This window comes from Microplitis mediator, chromosome 7, assembly GCF_029852145.1.
Source record: "Microplitis mediator isolate UGA2020A chromosome 7, iyMicMedi2.1, whole genome shotgun sequence".
NCBI lineage: Eukaryota > Metazoa > Arthropoda > Insecta > Hymenoptera > Braconidae > Microplitis > Microplitis mediator.
Genome location: NC_079975.1, coordinates 5,878,915 through 5,897,911, shown reverse-complemented (window position 1 = coordinate 5,897,911; position 18,997 = coordinate 5,878,915). Strand labels below are relative to the sequence as shown.

General features: G+C 30.8%; 2 protein-coding genes across 2 annotated transcripts; one reads left to right on the top strand and one right to left on the bottom strand.

Moving 5' to 3' along the window:
• The first annotated feature begins 193 nt into the window (after window positions 1–193).
• LOC130671070 (putative ankyrin repeat protein RF_0381) lies at window positions 194–3,553 on the top strand. Its single transcript, XM_057474762.1, has 5 exons — window positions 194–335; window positions 502–818; window positions 1,077–1,913; window positions 2,107–2,943; window positions 3,518–3,553. The coding sequence occupies exons 1-5, from the start codon at window positions 194–196 to the stop codon at window positions 3,551–3,553; spliced, it is 2,169 nt and encodes a 722-aa protein (XP_057330745.1).
• Window positions 3,554–15,109: 11,556 nt separating this feature from the next.
• LOC130671552 (protein disulfide-isomerase-like) lies at window positions 15,110–18,729 on the bottom strand. The gene is made up of 4 exons (XM_057475510.1): window positions 18,366–18,729; window positions 15,807–16,882; window positions 15,601–15,729; window positions 15,110–15,525 (listed from the first exon to the last, which is right to left on the bottom strand). Exons 1-4 carry the CDS (start codon window positions 18,511–18,513, stop codon window positions 15,394–15,396), a joined length of 1,485 nt encoding a protein of 494 aa, XP_057331493.1. The 5' UTR covers window positions 18,514–18,729; the 3' UTR covers window positions 15,110–15,393.
• Window positions 18,730–18,997: the final 268 nt, after the last annotated feature.

The window sequence follows — 18,997 nt, the reverse complement described above, 5'->3', positions numbered from 1 at the left end:
CATGGACGACCAGCAAACATATTTCGACATGGAAGATTCAATAAAAAAATATTTCGACATGGAAGATTCAATAAACAAAGGAAATATGCAAAAATTAAGAGACATAGCAGACTAATTTGGTTTATCATTCTATCCATTGTTGGATGATGGACATCAACTACTTAAGGTTGCCGTTAAAAAAGATCAAGTAGAAATGGTGGCATATTTATTGCGGAAAAATGCAAAAGTTTACAGCAATGGTGATGTTCTGTCACCTCTTCAGATAGCAACCATGAACAACAACACGATAATTTTCAAAATGCTTCTGGAACACGGAGCTAAAATAAGTAATGACAGTATTCGTTATAATAAATCACTAATTAAGTTAGCAGTTGAGCACAACAATATTGAGATCGCAAGACTTATCGTTGAGCACAAAAATTTTGGAAAAAAACATGATCAGTCATTACTGCATAGGGCTGTCATAAAAAACAACTTGGAAATGGTCTCATTATTAAATAGAAACTGGTGTGGATGTCAATGAATATGATGACGACAGATCAGCTCCAATCCATTACGCAGTAATGGCCTACAACAATGATATTTTGCAATTATTGATAGATTATGGAGCAGACATTAATGCTAAAAATAAATATGGAGGGACTCCAGTTTATTTGGTTTTAAAGCATTCGTATACCCTAGATTATAGGTTTGATATCGATGGAGTGTCTATACCTGGCAATACAATGAGTAGTAAATTGGCTATTCTCATAGATAATGATGCAGACATAAATGATCTTGATATCCATAGATGTTTCGAAAGTAATCATCATTTTTTTGTCCGTATAATAACGTTGCTCACGACCATACTGCAGAAAATGAAAAAGGCATTATTAAGCAGATTGTAAAATTAAAAAGTCGAAATGCACTTCTGTCTAATAACAATAATATGTTCTTGTCTTCTCTCATTAAACTCAAACGGTTTGATGATTATAAAAAAATATGTGAGCAAGAAATCTCGAGAGCAATGATGGAAAAAATACCAAACTCAGGCATTTCATTTCATAATATTTTAAGCAAAAATAGTAATTTTTTAGCTGCGTGTGCAAAAAACAAAAATCATGAGAGGTTCATATGTTCCGGTGAAGTTTCACGAATTTGGTTTTTCATTCTCTCCATTGTTGGATGATAAGAATCGACTACTTACTGCTGCCGTTGAAAAAGATCAAGTAGAAATGGTGGCATATTTATTGCAGAAAAATGCGAAAGTTAACAGCGATCATAATGTCCTGTCACCTCTACAGATAGCCGCCAAGAACAACAACACGATAATTTTCAAAATGCTTCTGGAACACGGGGCTAAAATGAATTATAACAATATTCATAACAATATGTCACCAATTAAGTTAGCAGTTGTGCGCAACGATATTGAGATCGTAAGACTTATCGTTAAGCACAAAAATTTTGGACAAAAATATGATCAGTCATTACTGCATACAGCTCTCAAGTATAACAACTTGGAAATGGTCTCATTATTATTAGAAATTGGTGCGGATGTCAATAAATATGATGGCGACAGATCAGCTCCAATCCACCACGCAATAATGGCCAACAACAATGATATTTTGCAATTATTAATAGATTATGGAGCAGACATTAATGCTAAAAATAAATATGGAGAGACTCCAGTTTGTTTGGTTCTAATGCATTCGTATCACTCAATTTATGGATCTGATATTTTTGGAGGGTCTATACCTGGCAATCCAATGAATAGTAAATTTGATATTCTCCTAGATAATGATGCAGACATAAATAGTCTTAATATCCGTAAATATCTTTCACATAGTAACCATGGTACTCACGTGCATCTTCATACTAATGGTCGTGTTGAAGACTGTAGTTCGGAAAATAAAAAACGCATTATTAAACAAATTGTAAAGTTAAGGAGTCGAAATGAACCTCTATCCAATAACAATAATATGTTTTTGTCTTCTCTTATCAAACACAAACGGTTTGATGATTATAAAAAAATATGTGAGCAAGAAATCTCGAGAGCAATGATGGAAAAAATACCAAACTCAGGCATTTCATTTCATAATATTTTAAGCAAAAATAGTAATTTTTTAGCTGCGTGTGCAAAAAACAAAAATCATGAGAGGTTCATATGTTCCGGTGAAGTTTCACGAATTTGGTTTTTCATTCTGTCCATTGTTGGATGATGGGAATCGACTACTTACTGCTGCCGTTGAAAAAGATCAAGTAGAAATGGTGGCATATTTATTGCGGATTAATGCAAAAGTTAACAGTGACCATAATATCCTGTCACCTCTTCAGATAGCCGCCATGAAAAACAACACGGAAATTTTCAAAATGCTTCTGGAATGTGGCGCAAAAATAAGTTATAACAATATTTATAACAATAAGTCACCAATTAAGCTAGCAGTTGAGCATAACAATATTGAGATGGCAAAACTTATTATTAAGCACAAAAATTTTGGAGAAAAATATGATCAGTCATTACTGCATATGGCTGTCAAGAATAACAGCTTCCCAATGGTCTCATTTTTATTAGAAATTGGTGCGGATGTCAATGAATATGATGACGACAGATCAGCTCCAATTCATCACGCATTAATGGTCCTCAACAATAATATTTTGCAATTATTAATAGATGATGGAGCAGACATTAATGCTAAAAATAAATATGGCGAGACTCCAGTTTGTTTGGTTCTAATACATTCGTATCACTCAATTTATGGATCTGATATTTTTGGAGGGTCTATACCTGGCAATCCAATGAATAGTAAATTTGATATTCTCCTGGATAATGATGCAGACATAAATAGCCTTAATATCCGTAAATATCTTTCACATAGTAACCATGGTACTCACGTGCATCTTCATACTAATGGTCGTGTTGAAGACGGTAGTTCGGAAAATAAAAAACGCATTATTAAACAAATTGTAAAGTTAAGGAGTCGAAATGAACCTCTATCCAATAACAATAATATATTTTTGTCTTCTCTTATCAAACACAAACGGTTTGATGATTATAAAAAAATATGTGAGCAAGAAATCTCGAGAGCAATGATGGAAAAAATACCAAACTCAGGCATTTCATTTCATAATATTTTAAGCAAAAATAGTAATTTTTTAGCTGCGTGTGCAAAAAATAGAGCTCTTCAGACGTTCATATTTTCGGATGAAGTTTCACGTCGATTTCCAGTGTATGGATCGGGTATGAAACTTCGCTTTTCGAAAGGAGTATTAAGAAAAGATTTATTGGAAAAAAGTACTAAAGTTTTTCATGATCTTTTTCCCGTTGCGTCTAAATTGTTGTCTGATGCCGTCGATGATGTATTTAAATGTTTAGATAATAAGAAGTTGAGACATTTTTTGCGCATGTTCCAACAAGATAATTAATTGTAAATTATGTATGTCGTAATAAATGATTAATTATTTTCCTTTAATGGGTTTTACTTTTTTTTCTGCCTTGTTTATTTGAATTGTTTTATTAATTTTAAAATTATATTTACAGATCAAACATGTGATTTTGAAGTTATTCGACAATTAACAACTATCGGATTCTTGTTTAGAACAAATCAGTTACAAAAAAAAAAAGATACTAAAGTTGGCCGACGTCTAATAATTTTTGGATTTTTTTCAAAACGATAAATTATAAAAAAAAACGTACTTCGAAAAATGGCACCTGTAGTTTTTTCAATTTTCTACATATGCATATTTTTCTATTTTTTAATCGATTTCTTAAAAAAAAATCTGGGCGTCGGTTGACCCTGCGGGCCAGCCCCAAAACTTCCCGCTGTTTTCGAGCTCAAGGCACTTGAAAACATCACTGTGAATATATTTTCGAGCTCTTCGAGCTCGAAAATGCTATTACATGGAATCATTTTTTTATGAGCTTTTCAATCTCTAACAAGTTACGTTTTATGCTAGAGTTTGAAAAGTTAAGAATCGAAAATCATTAATGAAGAAGCGGCTTTTAAATTTTTATTATCGATTATGTTCTCTGAAATAAATGTGTTGAGGCAGAAATCAATGTCAGTGATCAAAATTAAGATTTGAATGAGTTTTTAATAACGTCCGTGTTTTTGAAAATTTACAATTTTCTTAGCGGGAAGTTAAAAATATAATGATTTAATGAACATTATCTGGAGGAAATTTCAATTTTGCTCTGTACTTATTTAAATAACTATTTATGTTGTACGTAATTAATTAAAAAATTACACAATTTTACGCCTACCATTGCAACCACCAATAATTTAATTAATTAACAAAAATACTAGTTAACTGTAGTGATCGAGTAAGTAAAAATATTCACAAAGTTAAATATTTTCAACACCGAAAAATATTTTAACACTGTGATAATTTTTTTAACACCGGTAAAGAATATTTACACCTTCAGCGGTGTTATTTTAACACCGCTCTCAGTTTTGAAATTTAACACCAAAAATTTTAGCACCTACACCGACTGGACTTACCCCTGTTTTATTTTTACTGTATAAGACTCGATTTTTTCTAATTTTAAATCATTGCATAATTTCGGTCACCGTAAATTGTGTGCCGTAATGAAATATGATTGACTTGTCCTTCTATTATCATATATTTTTTTTTAAAAAGTCATAAAATTTTATTGGAGGACACAAGTATTATTTTTAAATACACATATTTATTCGTCAATAAATGAAAGAAAAAAAAATAACATCTGTTATTGTCAATAGATTCGATGAATTATTTATTTAACAATTTATTTTGCTCACTATGTACTCATTTTCTGTTATGAGAATAGTTTATAGTGGTGTGTAGTAGTAAGTGTGTTGTATTGAGAAGAGAGCGCTGAGAAATTACTCAACGGTTATTTTTTCGTCGGCACCTTTCGCGTCAATTTTTTTTTATTTTTTTTTCGCTTAAGCTGAGTAGATAGTTGGGAACGAGGTGCGACAGTGGATCGAGACGAGCGAGACTTGTTGAGCACAGAGCTAATAGGGTCATTGGAAGCAACACTGTCAGTCACCAGTTATGGGCGTCTTGGCGTTTTTCAAAATCAGTTTTTCTAACTTAGCCGCGGGGCATCATTAGCAACAGTAGTATGTAGCAGTAAATAGTTGTCAGTGCTCATGATACTGACACTAGCTAACGCCTCTCTCTGCTTAAATTTAAACCTTTTATTTATATTGTCTATTATATTTACCACAAAAGTTTCGAAAATTTCATTTTTTGGAGAGCCAAGAAAAAATTCAAATTTTGATTCCCGAAATTCCGAGTTCAGTAAATTTACTGGTTTAAAAAATTATTTCTCCTCAAATAGAAATTAGAAAATTTTTACCTTAAGATTAATCTATTAAATATATAAGGAAAGAGGGTAAGATGGGCCTAGTAAAAAACAAAATTTTTATGATTATAATTTACTTTCCCTATTTTTACATTTTTTAGCTACCAATCAAGAATTTTATAATAATGACCCAATTAGAAAAGAAACTTTCTTGTGGGGCAGAACGGACTCAATATAAAAATTTGAAAAATTTTTTTGTTTACATATTTTTTACTTTTTGTGCAAAAATACACTAAGAAAAAAAATGCATTTACTGTGAATGATTGAAATTAAATAATCGTAGCTAGAAAATTTTTAAACAATAAATTAAAAGAAAAATCATGAAGGAATGCTCTTGTAGTAATTTAATTAAATTTTAAAATTTATTATCCGAGTTTAAATGAATTTATTCCCTGATAATATATCAAAGCATACAAATTAATTTATTATCCATCAGTATAATTAATTAACAGAATAATAAATTGATGAATGAATTAATTAAACGAATATAAAATAAAAATCCCAAGCATACAAAGCTCGTAAATTTAATTTTCTATTTCTAAATTACGCAACAATAAAATTAGCACACACTTGTGGTTCGTCAAAAGAAAAAGAGTCGATCGAGAGACGTGTGACAAATCTTCTCTACAGCTTTCACTATTTATAAACACTGTCAGGCTTAACATGGATCTAAATCACCCCCAGATCCACGACATTTTTTTTGTAAATTCTTTATTTTATTTTATTATTTATTCCTTCCTCTTCATCATTGGAAACTGTTATACATTCTATATACATTAAAATCCAGCCCTCCATGTTTCCGACGACAAATTAAATTGCGTATGCTTGTTATAAGTGTCAAATAAAATACTTTAGACTCTCTTATAAGATTATAGATGAGTTTACAGAGATATAAAAGTGTCGCGACATTGGAAATAAAATTCATTTTTTTTATATACAAAAAAATATATTATTACTTTCATTAGACTCTTCAGTCCTTTTTTTTCATCTCATTTTTTTTTTATGTTGTAAGTTAGGCGTCGACTTGATGCCGGTTGCATCGCGACGCTTGCTACATCTCAGCTGTTTTTACGACGCTTTGAGTCGCGGGTGTCGCACCGGAATGCGCTAATGAGGACTTGGCTACCGTCACACTTCCCTCGTCGTCACTCAACTTTACCCTGCTATCATTTCTGTCTACATCATACATACATGCATAGAAATATATATACATACACATAGTATATATGTATATATGAACATATGTGTAAGTACTTTCTTTCCCTTGGCAGATGTATTTAAAAAAAAAATTTTTTTTTTAAACTTATAATTTATTAAAAGGAAAAAAATTCAAATTTACAGGGTAAAAAAAAACCGGAATAAGTCCAAGCGGGGTAGGTGTTAAAATACTCGGTATTAAATTAACACTACCGTCGGTGTAAATATTATTTCCTCGTGTTAAAATATTTTCGGTGTTGAAAATACATAAAGCTATAACACCGCTCTTTTTGTAGTGTATATGTAAAGTATATACACTGTAAAAAGAGTGGTGTTAAAAATGGACTCATTTTAACTCCGTCTGGTGTTAAAATACCGGTGTTAAACTGGTGTAAAAACGGGGTAAACTGCGTCGAGTAAGTAAAAATATTCTCAAAGTAAAATATTTTAACACCGGTCTAGAATATTTACACCGGCGGCGGCGTTATTTTAACACCGGGGAAATTTTTTTAACACCGGTACAGAATATTTACACCGGCGGCGACGTTATTTTAACCCCGGGGAATTCTTTCTAACACCGGTACAGAATATTTACACCGGCGGCGACGTTATTTTAACCCCGGGGAATTCTTTCTAACACCGGTACAGAATATTTACACCGGCGGCGGCGGCGTTATTTTAACACCGGAGATTTTTTTTAACACCGGTACAGAATATTTACACCAGCGGCGGCGTAATTTTCACACCGAGGAATTTTTTTTAACACCGGTCTAGAATATTTACACCGGTGGCGGTGTTATTTTCACACCTCTTTCGGTGTGTAAATTCAACACCGCCGATTTTAACACCTACACCACTTGGACTTACCCCTGTGATTTTTTACAGTGTAATATTATGGTGTAAGTACACTATTAATAGGAATAAAAAAAAATATGTTGTAAAAGTTACGAGGCGTGAAAAGAAAAAATTAGTAAACTCGGTGCGTTAACCCGCGTAATAGAGGCAAATAGTCGGTTATATTTTATATGTATAAATATCTATATATATATGTATTAGTAATAATTTGTAAGTATTAGGGAAAGTGCAAGTAGTAATAGTGCAAGAAAGGGAAAAGATAGAGTGTATAGAGACCCAAAGTGTCGAGTAAGTATGCAAATGTATATATATGAAGTCAAGAAGTGTAATGCAGCATGACAAAAGTAATGCGTCTGCTTGTGGTTTGCAATGTTGGGACACGGTTAGATTAACGTTACGTATTATAGCTTGTAAGTAGGATGACGATTGCTAGTATATAGTGTACAGTATGTATGGGTTGAGACATGAAGACAACAAGGCGAAGTGAACAGGGACAGATGTAACCCAAATGATTTAATTGTGAACATGGGTATTTTTTTTTCTTTCCAAGTAGACGGTAACAATTATAATGAAGTAAATTTTAGAATTGCAAGTGATGCTTAAAATTTTCCTACCAAGTGTTGCTCGTAATTTCTACTATAATTTAATGTAGTAATGTTTGATGCGGTGGTTTATGATTTGTGTGTCGTAAATAGAAATGGTGTGTATGTATAAATATAAAGTGAATGAAATGTTTTGTTGTTAAATATGGTTAGAGATAATTATATGAAATGTGTTGATGGATTGAGTTTAAAAAATTTAGTGACAGTACTGTCAACTCTTCTTCATTTGTATTCTCTCGTTGACGCTAGTATTGTGTTTATTTTTATCACACAGTATGATTTATTGTTTTTGTGTTTTGTACAAAATATATTTATGAGATATTTTTTTTTTACACTTGAGAAAATTTATTTATAACAAAGATTTATGACTAGAATTTATGTGCATTAATTGAGATCGAAAATAATTTTTTTTATCTTTTATTGAACATTATATTTATTGGGAAAGAAGAATATTACACAGAAAAAAAGAATTTCTTGGCGCAAGAAATATTTTGTATTATGAATTCAAGATAAAAATTTTTCTTGGCTCAAGAATTTTTTTCTTGCCTAAAAAATTTTTCTCTTGTTCCAAGAAAATTTTAAGAAAAATTTTTTCTTACCCCAAGATAAGTTTTATTTTCACTTTATAATACAAAGAATTTCTTGGGTCAAGTAAAAATTTTTTTAGAACAAGAAAAAATTTTTTGCGCCAAGAAATCCTTTTTTTCTGTGTAGTATTGAGAACATATTTATTATTTTTTACTAAAAAACACTTGTGTAATTTGTAGTTCATGCTTAATATTATTTACAAGTGTTTTTTTTTTAGTTGAATGTATTTTAGGAAAAAGTTAATTTTGAAAAAAGTCCGAAATTTATGAATTTTATTCCATGTAAAAATTTCAGTATGAAAACACGAAATAAGTGGGTCAGAAATTATAAAGTACGAGACTGTGCTGACTTATTTTCATATAATAATGAAAAAATGAATTTTAAATTTACTTCCTTTACTTCAGAAGTAAAATTATCTCAACAAGCATCGAAGTTTTGCATCGGGTTTCAGTGAAGTAAATTAAAGGAGTAAAAATAATAAAAAATAGGGTGGAATAAAATCGAGATTTTAACACCGTGTAATTTTCGATTTTAATGTCTTACAATAAGAAAGGTGATAAATGGAATGAACTCTGCATATTATAATTTTTATAACTCTTTAAAGGTTGGACTATCGCGAAAATTATTTAACATATGTATATTTAGTATCAATTGCATATCATCTCATTTCCTTTACAATATTTGACTTTTTATTAAGATTAAAAATAATCTGATTAAATTTCAATGGCATAATTACAAATTAGCCAACAGGCAGATCAGAGACAACCCTGAATTTTTTTGCCTTAAAGTAAAAATTTAAAATTAAATAAACAAGTAAATAAGGTAGAGGCACCGTTTTTGGCCACTTTAGGGCCAGTTTTGGACACTTGAAAAATTAAAAAAAATAATTTGTAAAAGACCGGACGCATAATCAATTTTTTAAATAAGTTATTTAAAATGAAAATTTTATTTTACACTTTTTCATTAATTTATATAAAGGATTAAATGTCCAAAAATGGAGCAGTGGCAATAAATGGTACCTCTACCCTATAGTTTTTTATTATAATTAAAAAAAAAAATAACGAGAACGTCGGATGATAAAAATTAACATATTAACTATTGAAAAATAATTTTATATTAATATATTTTACAAAAATAATAATTAAAAAAAAAAATAGGGAGTATTCGAAGTTAGAAAATAATTTTGAAGTTTTAATAATAATTATCCACCTGCTTCGATTTCATCTTTATTATAAAAAGCAATTAGTATTCTGGCTTAAGATATAGTAAAGGACTACACCAAAAGACGGTGAATATTAAATACCCCATTTGTTCTTAACCGTGAAATTACTGAGTGATCAACGTTATAACCATTTTGAATATATATATTCATATCTCTATAGTATTTTTTATTATTTATTAATTCGCAGTCTCTCACAATCAGATACCGGTTATGACAGCTCGTCACGATATACATTTGCACCTTTGCCGTTTGCTTAAATTAATATACTCTACAACACTCTCTTTATTATTATTATAATCATAATATAAATACAAATATTAGCCATTTTTTCTTTGATGAAAAAGTCCATCGTAATTTATTAAAAAAAAAAAAATTTAATGATTTTTATTATTCAAAATTAGTTCAATTAATACCAGCACAAAATCACAAGGATGGAAAATTTGCTTTAGAAATAATTATATTTTCAAATTTGTCGTCCTGTGTAGAAAAAATCCGTTCAAAAAAGGTTCATTGTGAACTTTCAAATTAGAGACAATTTTGAACTTTGAGTCGATCATTTTTAGAACTTAAAAAAAATTGAATAGTAACATGATTTTTATCTGAGTACTTTTACGGCAGGCTTGTAATTTATTGAGCAACAATAATTGAATTTGAGAATTTCACTGGTTTGAAAAATATTAAAGAGAACATAATTTTGAAACTAATTATGAACGGTTTTTGACTCTTATTAGTACCAGCTAAGAACAAGATCAGGAAGTTGGAAATTTTAACTCTTGAATTTTTGATAAAGTTCAAAAACTGATCAACTCTAAGTTCAGATTTGTTTCAAATTTGGAAGTTCACTGTTATTAACTTTTTTTGAACGAATTCTTTTTTTACAGGACTTCACACTCGAATAACTGATTACAAAATTTACTCAAGACTGAATGTACTCTTTTTTATTTTCTTTAAGAAAAAACTTTCAAAAATATTTGTATCCAAAATTGAAGTTAAAATTTCTTAGCTTCGCAATTTCATCGCATCAATAAATGATAAATTAAAATGGCATTAAATTAAAGAAATAAAATTATGATAATCAAATCAAAACAATTTACAGTTGACTTGGTATTGTGTATATACTTGTTACCTGTGCACACGCGCGTTTGAAAACATTTGTCGGATAAAAAAACTTAAAAACGTATAATAATAAAAAAAGGTCTTGAGAGTTGTTGTTGGATGAAGCTGATGAGTGTGCGGATGTGTTGTGGGAATGATGAATAAAGGGAGAGAAAGTACATCAGGTTGAGTAGGCAAAAGTTGGTGGACAATGACGTTCTTTGCGGTGGCATTATCCAGCCTTGGTGTGGCCGCATCGGCAATGTAAGCCAATTTGATGCCTCACCGCGTTTATCCATCGAGATACAAACCGTATGCTTCAAGTACCGAGGTGCTTACGAATAATACCCTCCGTGATTATACTAAAGCAACCCTTGAGTTCGCGACAACGGGGGGTACCCACCGTAGGGGGTTACCAACCAGAGCTCTCCATATCCAAGGGGGGCTGAGAACTATGTACCAACTAGTATATACTGTATAGCCACTGGTACCCAGACGTCGATTTTCCCTAAATTAGACGCTAAATATACCAACAATTTTTTTATTTATTACTTCTTACTATTTTTATTTCAATAACAAGATTCGAAAGTATATTGTACCTGAAAGTATTCTTGCCTTTTTTAAAACCGCGCTATTATATATTATGTATTTTTTTATTTATTTCTTTATTAGTTTATTGCCGTCACTTTTTCGTCGACGTACGCATTCCTTATTTTTATTGAAATTTTGTAGGAGTTTTTTATTATTTTTTTTATAGAGAACGGCACATATCGTTTATTGTAAAAAAAAAAAAAAAAGTTATAAAATTTTGTTTTTAAAGATTCAAGTCCATTTAAAATAATTTAACTTCAATTTCAAAATTGACTTTATCAAAAGAATATATAATATACACATATACGTATATATTTTATGATCAGTAGATGAATAGATTTTTATTGGGGAAAGTTGTAGAAATTTAAAAATTCAAATCATTCATAAACTAAATAAAGATTGAAAAAAAAAAATTTCTCTGTACTTATATTTATTACGCAATAATTTCATTTTGTATATCAATTTTTTTACTTTGTTTGGTAGTATCAAATTCAAGCTGATAAAGATCGACTTTTCGAAGTACCTTACATAGAAACTTAAAATGTGCAACTACACACTCATCGAGGGCCCTCATCAGGCCCTTGAGTTTCGACAATAGTCGTTGAACTTTTTTGTTATCCTCAATCCCACGGTTCTCATCGCAGATAACAAGTAAATAAATTTTTTTTAAATTCCATCTACTTCCCAAAAAAAATTCCCAAATTTTTTTATTCCTGAAAAATATCACCATCTCCTTAAATATATTTTAGTTATTATAAAACAAAATTGAAAAAATTAGCTTATATGCTGATTGAAAGGGGGGTAAATTTATAAGGGTGTGTGCTGTATCTTATAAAGACACTTAAATCAAGCCACAATACTGGTCTTTGTGTCCCAACACGCGTAATTACGTGCGAAACTGATAAAATCGATCCGACGTTATCTAGATCAGTCTCTGGAGGATTGAGGCGCTCGGGGTGTGTCATATCAATTCATCGACGGGCCATTGGGTTCATTCATTCATCAATTTCATCAAATTTTCTACGCCCTTACACGCCGGAATACTCATTCTTACCCCTCATCATGTACTCTTTCTTTTCTATTTTCTATTTCTTTTACAGCCGACTAACCATCTGTGAGAATAGATTTACACAGGCAATTAATCAATTTCTTTCCTCAAGCTACGTCTACTTCAATCGTAATTTCAAAAATAACCTGACAAAGAAGTCACTAGATAACATGTCCAAAAAATGGTCACTTTTTTTTTCCTCATTCAAAACTGACCATTTTACTTTTCCCTGTTTCAAAGTATTCAATGTCAAAAATTTTCCCAAGGCACAAAGTGTCATATTTAAGGCGCCATAACAGATCTTGTCAGCTGATGAGATGACGCCAGTAGATGGCGCCAATGAGGGACGAAAAAAGTAACTATTGCTTGGGTCAGTTTTCGGCTTTTGGGGTTCGAGTATTATAAGAAGTTTATAATAATTTTTATGAATGAATGAAATAATATCCGATTATTCGTATAATATATTTTAAGTAAACATATAATTTATAAATATCTAAATTCATATAGACATTTAGTGGTCGTTTCCCACAGTTAATAAAGCTATTAAAAGTTATCTCTCTTATTCCCAAAGACTTTTTTAGTCAGGTTAAACATACGAGAATAATTCAAGTTGTCATGGAGGTTATCTACCGGACATCTGGTTGTAGTGCGAACTATGGGCTCTTTTGGGTCGACAGGTCTTTGTCCGCTCTCTACGTGGTCGCGTGGCATTTTTACCTATGCTTTATACTCTATGCTTGGCTGGTTAGTAGGTTATCTATTCATCCATTGCTATCTGTCCTCGCTGAGTTGTTATATTCTCAGCACAACCAGAACATATATAATGTACTTTTAGATTAAGGATATCTATATATGTTCTATAAAGGGATTTTCATGTTTAAATACTATCTTATAACCATCTCTAAATCATAAGCTTATCTTTATTATAAGCAACCGTTTTTCTAATATGGTAAATTTTTTTTTTAAATACTATTATATATATTTCATATTAACTTAATTTTCAGCTAACAGTTGTAAATGCACGTGTAATTTATTGATTCAAATCAAGATACGTAGTAATGTGTACTAAGTATCTGTTCAACTCGATATGTGTGACCGCGGGAAACTTTACTAACCTCTGGACCCCAACAAACTATTGGCTTATTAATATTGAAACAAAATTTTGAAAATTATGTTGAGTTTTTTCTATGAAACTAATTGTTGGTGTACTACAGCGATGCTCATATATTATATACTTACGCTATACATAGACACTTAGACAGTTACATATATACAGTTTCCGAAAAAGTGTGTACCCAGAGAAGGGCAACTTTACTGCCCTTAGTTACTCTCTGTACCTCCTTTTGTGAGTAGAATCAGTGCCTATCTATGCCTCGTATCGGTCAGTTCAGGTCATACTTACAAATGACTCGGTGTGAAAATTACACCAAATATCGTATTAAATTTAGGTGGTATAAATTAAAAATTTTTACACCGTCAGCGTGTAAATTTAGTAATTGATTAAGTAGTTAAAATTGGTCAATATCATTTTGTTGCTCATTAATTAAAATTATAACGAGTAACACTGAATGGTGTAAAAACCCGGGTCAAAAAAATAACTTGATTTTGACTTTTCTGACTTATTTGGCATGCTTTTGACTTAATTAACTTGATTTTGACTGCTATAATTCTTTTGACTTGAATATGACTTTTTTAACTTAGAAATTTGAGTCAACTAAGTCAAATCCAAGACAACGTGACTTTAATTTGACTTGGTTGTCGTAAATGGGTACACTCTAAAATCAAGTGTGTAGTCGAAATTAACACACTTGCCGAATAACATTGAAACGCCATAAGCAATCTATAGATTTTTAACACACTGTGAAACGTGTTTTAAGTGACTACAAAAAACTATAGTTTTGTTTATGGCCTTAAACATAGAACACATTTAATATGTGTTAAAATAATACACTTGGTTTTAGAGTATACTAAGTAAAATAACTTAGTCAAAAGCAAGTCAAAACCAAATGTGTTTTCATATTTTAAGATACGAAAATTCATTCGGTTCCCATTTACGACAATTAAGTCAAATTAAAGTCACGTTATCTTGAATTTGACTTAGTTGACTTAAATTTTTACGTTAAAAAAGTCATATTCAAGTCAATAGAATTATAAGTCAAAATCAAGTAACTTTTTTGACCCGGGAAAGTAGATTACACCGTGTTAAAATTACACGGATTGATAATTCACACCGAGACTTTTTTACACCGTTATTTCACACTACACGGCCGTCTAAAGTTTTCGAGGGCCATTTTTACAGTGTAGACATTCATAAAGACATTAAGTTTCGTCATTATTCAAGTTCATTTGGCTATTAAAGTACATTAATTTATTATTAGTTTTAATTTTCTCATTTAACAATGAAAAGTCATGATAAAAGTCTAGCAATTTCGATCAGATCTGGAACAAGTCAAGCAAAATATTATACCTATATATGTGTATATTTATTATAAATATGAACTTTTTTGCGATTATCACTAAGGTCATTGACTATTCTCTGATTTAAGTAGGATATTATAATTTGTTCTAAAAGTTACGACTCATTGTTTTATAAAAACTTGAAATTTATTCATCCAAAATAAACGAAAATATTCTATTCGTGAACCTTACGTCATATTAACTATACAGCCAACGAAAAAATAATTATCAAATAAATTACGTTTTCAAATTTTGTAGACCGTACTCATAGAAACTTTTACATCCATGTTTTTTCTGAACACTTTTCACAATAAATATATGGTATACATCTTAAACGAAAATGGATCTTATACTTATTAGTGCTGAAAATATCAGTTACTATTCAACACGTTTTTTTTACTCTTAAAATCTACAATTCGTCCTTTCTTCGGTCATTGTCTTCATCTTTGTCGTCATTCTCTTCTTCTCTTCCATAAACGCCATCAGAGTCGATGAATTTAGACATATCCTCGAGCGTTCTATTACCACCGAATGTAATAGCCTGTAATGAGTTATTTTTTATTAATAAACGAAAAAAGACTAAGAATTATTTGTAAATAAATAAAAAAAATTTTACTTCATTAGTTTTCTTCTTGAACAAAATAATTGTCGGGTAACTCTTGACATCTACGGACTCAAGTTCATTGGCTGTGGCATCTATTTTTGCGATAACAACATTTTTGTTGTTTTTATACTTCTCTCCAAGCTGATGCAAATAAACAATCATAAAATTAATATTAAAAACCAACCAATAAATTAATTAATAAATAAATAAAAAATTACTTCATCATAAATGGGAGCAAGCTGCTTGCAATGGCCACACCAAGGAGCATAAAATTCAACGAGAACATTTTTGGATTTATCTAAGGCAACTTTATTGAAATTGCTACCGACAAGAACCTTGACCGGTTTTGCATCCCAGTCTTCAGGTAATTCTTCTGCAGCCAAATGTCTCTTTAGTTTTCCGTCTAAGAATGCAGCGACAAACTTCAAAATATTTTCTTGGCGCAATTCAGGATTTTCCGGCTGGTATTTATGGATGCCCGCATCAAGCATTTTTATAATACGCATTGCAGGTATTTCATCTTTCTTCATTCCGAAAAATTCCACCATACTTGCAAATTGAGGGTCATCCATATTTACTGTAACGACACGAATTTGGCCGCGATATTTCTTTGCAGCTTTTCTGAACTCTTCAACATATTCGTCATAATGTCCGGCTTCTTCACTGAGGAAGGCAAGGAGCTGATTTTTGACGTTGCTAGAAAAAATTTTAGCAGACGTTTTCTGATCCATGTCGACAATAAGTGGAAGTGAATACTCAGCAATGAAATCTCTTAAATCGTCTGGATATATTTTTTTTTCATAAACATTGCGACCTTCATCAAATGGCTTAAAGAGAATGACTGTACCATCTTTGGCTTTGAACTCTTTGAATATTTTCTCGTTACTTGTTATGGCATATTCTATTTCGCCGTCAGTGCTGGCAACTTCTAAGAAAGCTTTAGCGCCTCTGGATTTTAAGTTTTTGAAGAAACCCAAGACCACCATATCATGAGCTTGAAGGAATGCTTTGGCTTTGTCAAGAGATTTAAGTTCTTTGGCAGGTGGACCAGCTTTTTTTATCAACCAATCGACGAGGTCATCAGTCTCAAGTTCACCTGGATAATTTATGGGCACACCATTGCGGAAGAACCCAATTGTTGGATAACTTCGTATGTCATTTTCACGTGCAAGCTCTTCCTCTACCGTTACATCAACTTTACCAAGTTTTATTTTAGAATTTTTTTTTTCAAGCATTTTGGCTACTTCAACATATTTTGGAGCAAATGTCGTACAATCACCGCACCACGGAGCGTCTAAAATAAATATACCATTATTATAAAAATATTTTTGTCAAATTTTGTTTAAATTTTAATGGTAATAAGCAAAAAACTTGAATTTTATAGTTTTTATGACGTACACAGAGAGAAAATTTGCGGTAAAAACCATACCAAATTGGAATAGTTCCTATAAAATTATGGTTATAATTTATATGCCATTGTAGTTATCGATCCTATACTACTATACGGTCATCATTACCATACAACCATGGTAACCGTTACCATATGTTATGATCTATGGGAACAATTACCATAAAATTCAGAAATTCTTCATGGTATGGAAATTATTACTGAAGTAGTATGGGAATGATTACCATAATGCGCAGAGTTTAATCCCATACGCACCTAAGAATCGCTCCAATGTATATACACAGAAAAAAAGTATGTCTTGGCGCGAAAAATTTTTTCTCGCTCCAAGAAAATTTTTACTTGACCTAAGAAATTTTTCGCATTATGAATTGAAAACGAAAATTTTCTTGGGGCGACAAAGAATTTTTTGAGGTAAGAAAAAATTTTCTTGAGCCAAGAAATTATTTCTAGTCCTAAGAAAAACTTTGTTTTCCTTTTTTAATGCAAAATTTTTCTTGCGCCAAGAAATCCTTTTTTTCTGTGTAGGGTTTATTCCCATGTGTCTATGGGAACTATTCCCATGAGTATAGTAATCATTACTATACACCATACACGGAGAAAAATGTCAAGTAAATATTCCTATGCAGCATAGTTATGGTTACATTACTATGCTGCATAGGAATATTTACTTGACATTTCTCTCCGTTTAGGTATTTTAACCATAATTATAGAAATAATTCCTATTGTTATGGAAACTTTTCCGAGAAATTATGGGCGTGTTTCCCATAATTTCAAGTCATCCCTGATTAAACAACTGAATTCGATCGAATTAAACAGAATTAAATTTTTAATTCTATTTAATTCAGATAAATTCTGTTAATTCGGTACCTAACTTAAATATGAATTCTGCCTAATTCGGCAGGAAAACCAGAATTTGTCCAAATTAAAACGAATTTAAATAATTCTATTCGGTTTAATTCTGATTAATTCAAAAATAATTCTCCAATTTCTGGTTCTGAATCCGAATTAAACTGAATTAAAACGAATTTGAAATTTTTAAATCGGTTTTATTCTGTTTAATTCAAATTCAAATTTTCAATTCAGTTGAATTCTGTTTTGCAGAATTCGATAGAATATAACAGAATTAAAATTTTTAATTCGGTCGAATTCAGTTGTTTAATCAGATATGATTATCATAACGTTATGGGTTGATATTTCATAAGTGCTTATTAAAAACAGTTACCATAATTTTTTGTCCGAGTGTGAGCTACCAAGAGATTTTGTTAAATTTGTTACTGACTTTTATTTATTTTTTTTTTTTATTGATTAAAAAAAGGAAGCAACAATAAATGCAAAAATAAAATAAAATAATTGAATAAAAAATACTTACAAAAATCGATAGCAATGTAAGGATTATCTTCGATAGCTTCTTCAAAATTATCTTCTGTTATCACCATTATTCCATCTTCTTCATCAATGTCAGCCAAAGATCCCATGACACATAACGCCGTTAAAAATAATATTCTCATGATTCCCATGGTTGCAGTGCGGAAGATTATCAATAAATGAAGAAATCAACGAAATACGTGTAAATATAAAACTAAAAACTGGCCAGACGGTTAATTACAATTTCATCAGTGTTTAATATTGACAAATCGAGCGGTAATTAGTAATGATCGATACACTTGGATAAATAGATTGACGAGTGAAATAATAAGCCAACGAACCGACGTCTATATATTATGCACGCGGCAAAAGTGCTAACGCGGCGTAGGATATCACAATAACGCGTGGCACTTTATGTTTATCGTGGTAACCTCCGATTGGTTCATTTCCACAACTACAAATACACTTATAATTATAATATAAAGTTATTGATAAAGCTGTAAGTCAAGTAGAAAAACAACCGATAGATGTTATATAATTATTACTTTGCTATTGAATATTTACATATATATGGCGGTTGAATTATAAATAAATATTAATAACCAGTTGAATTAATTAAATAATCATTTATTCACA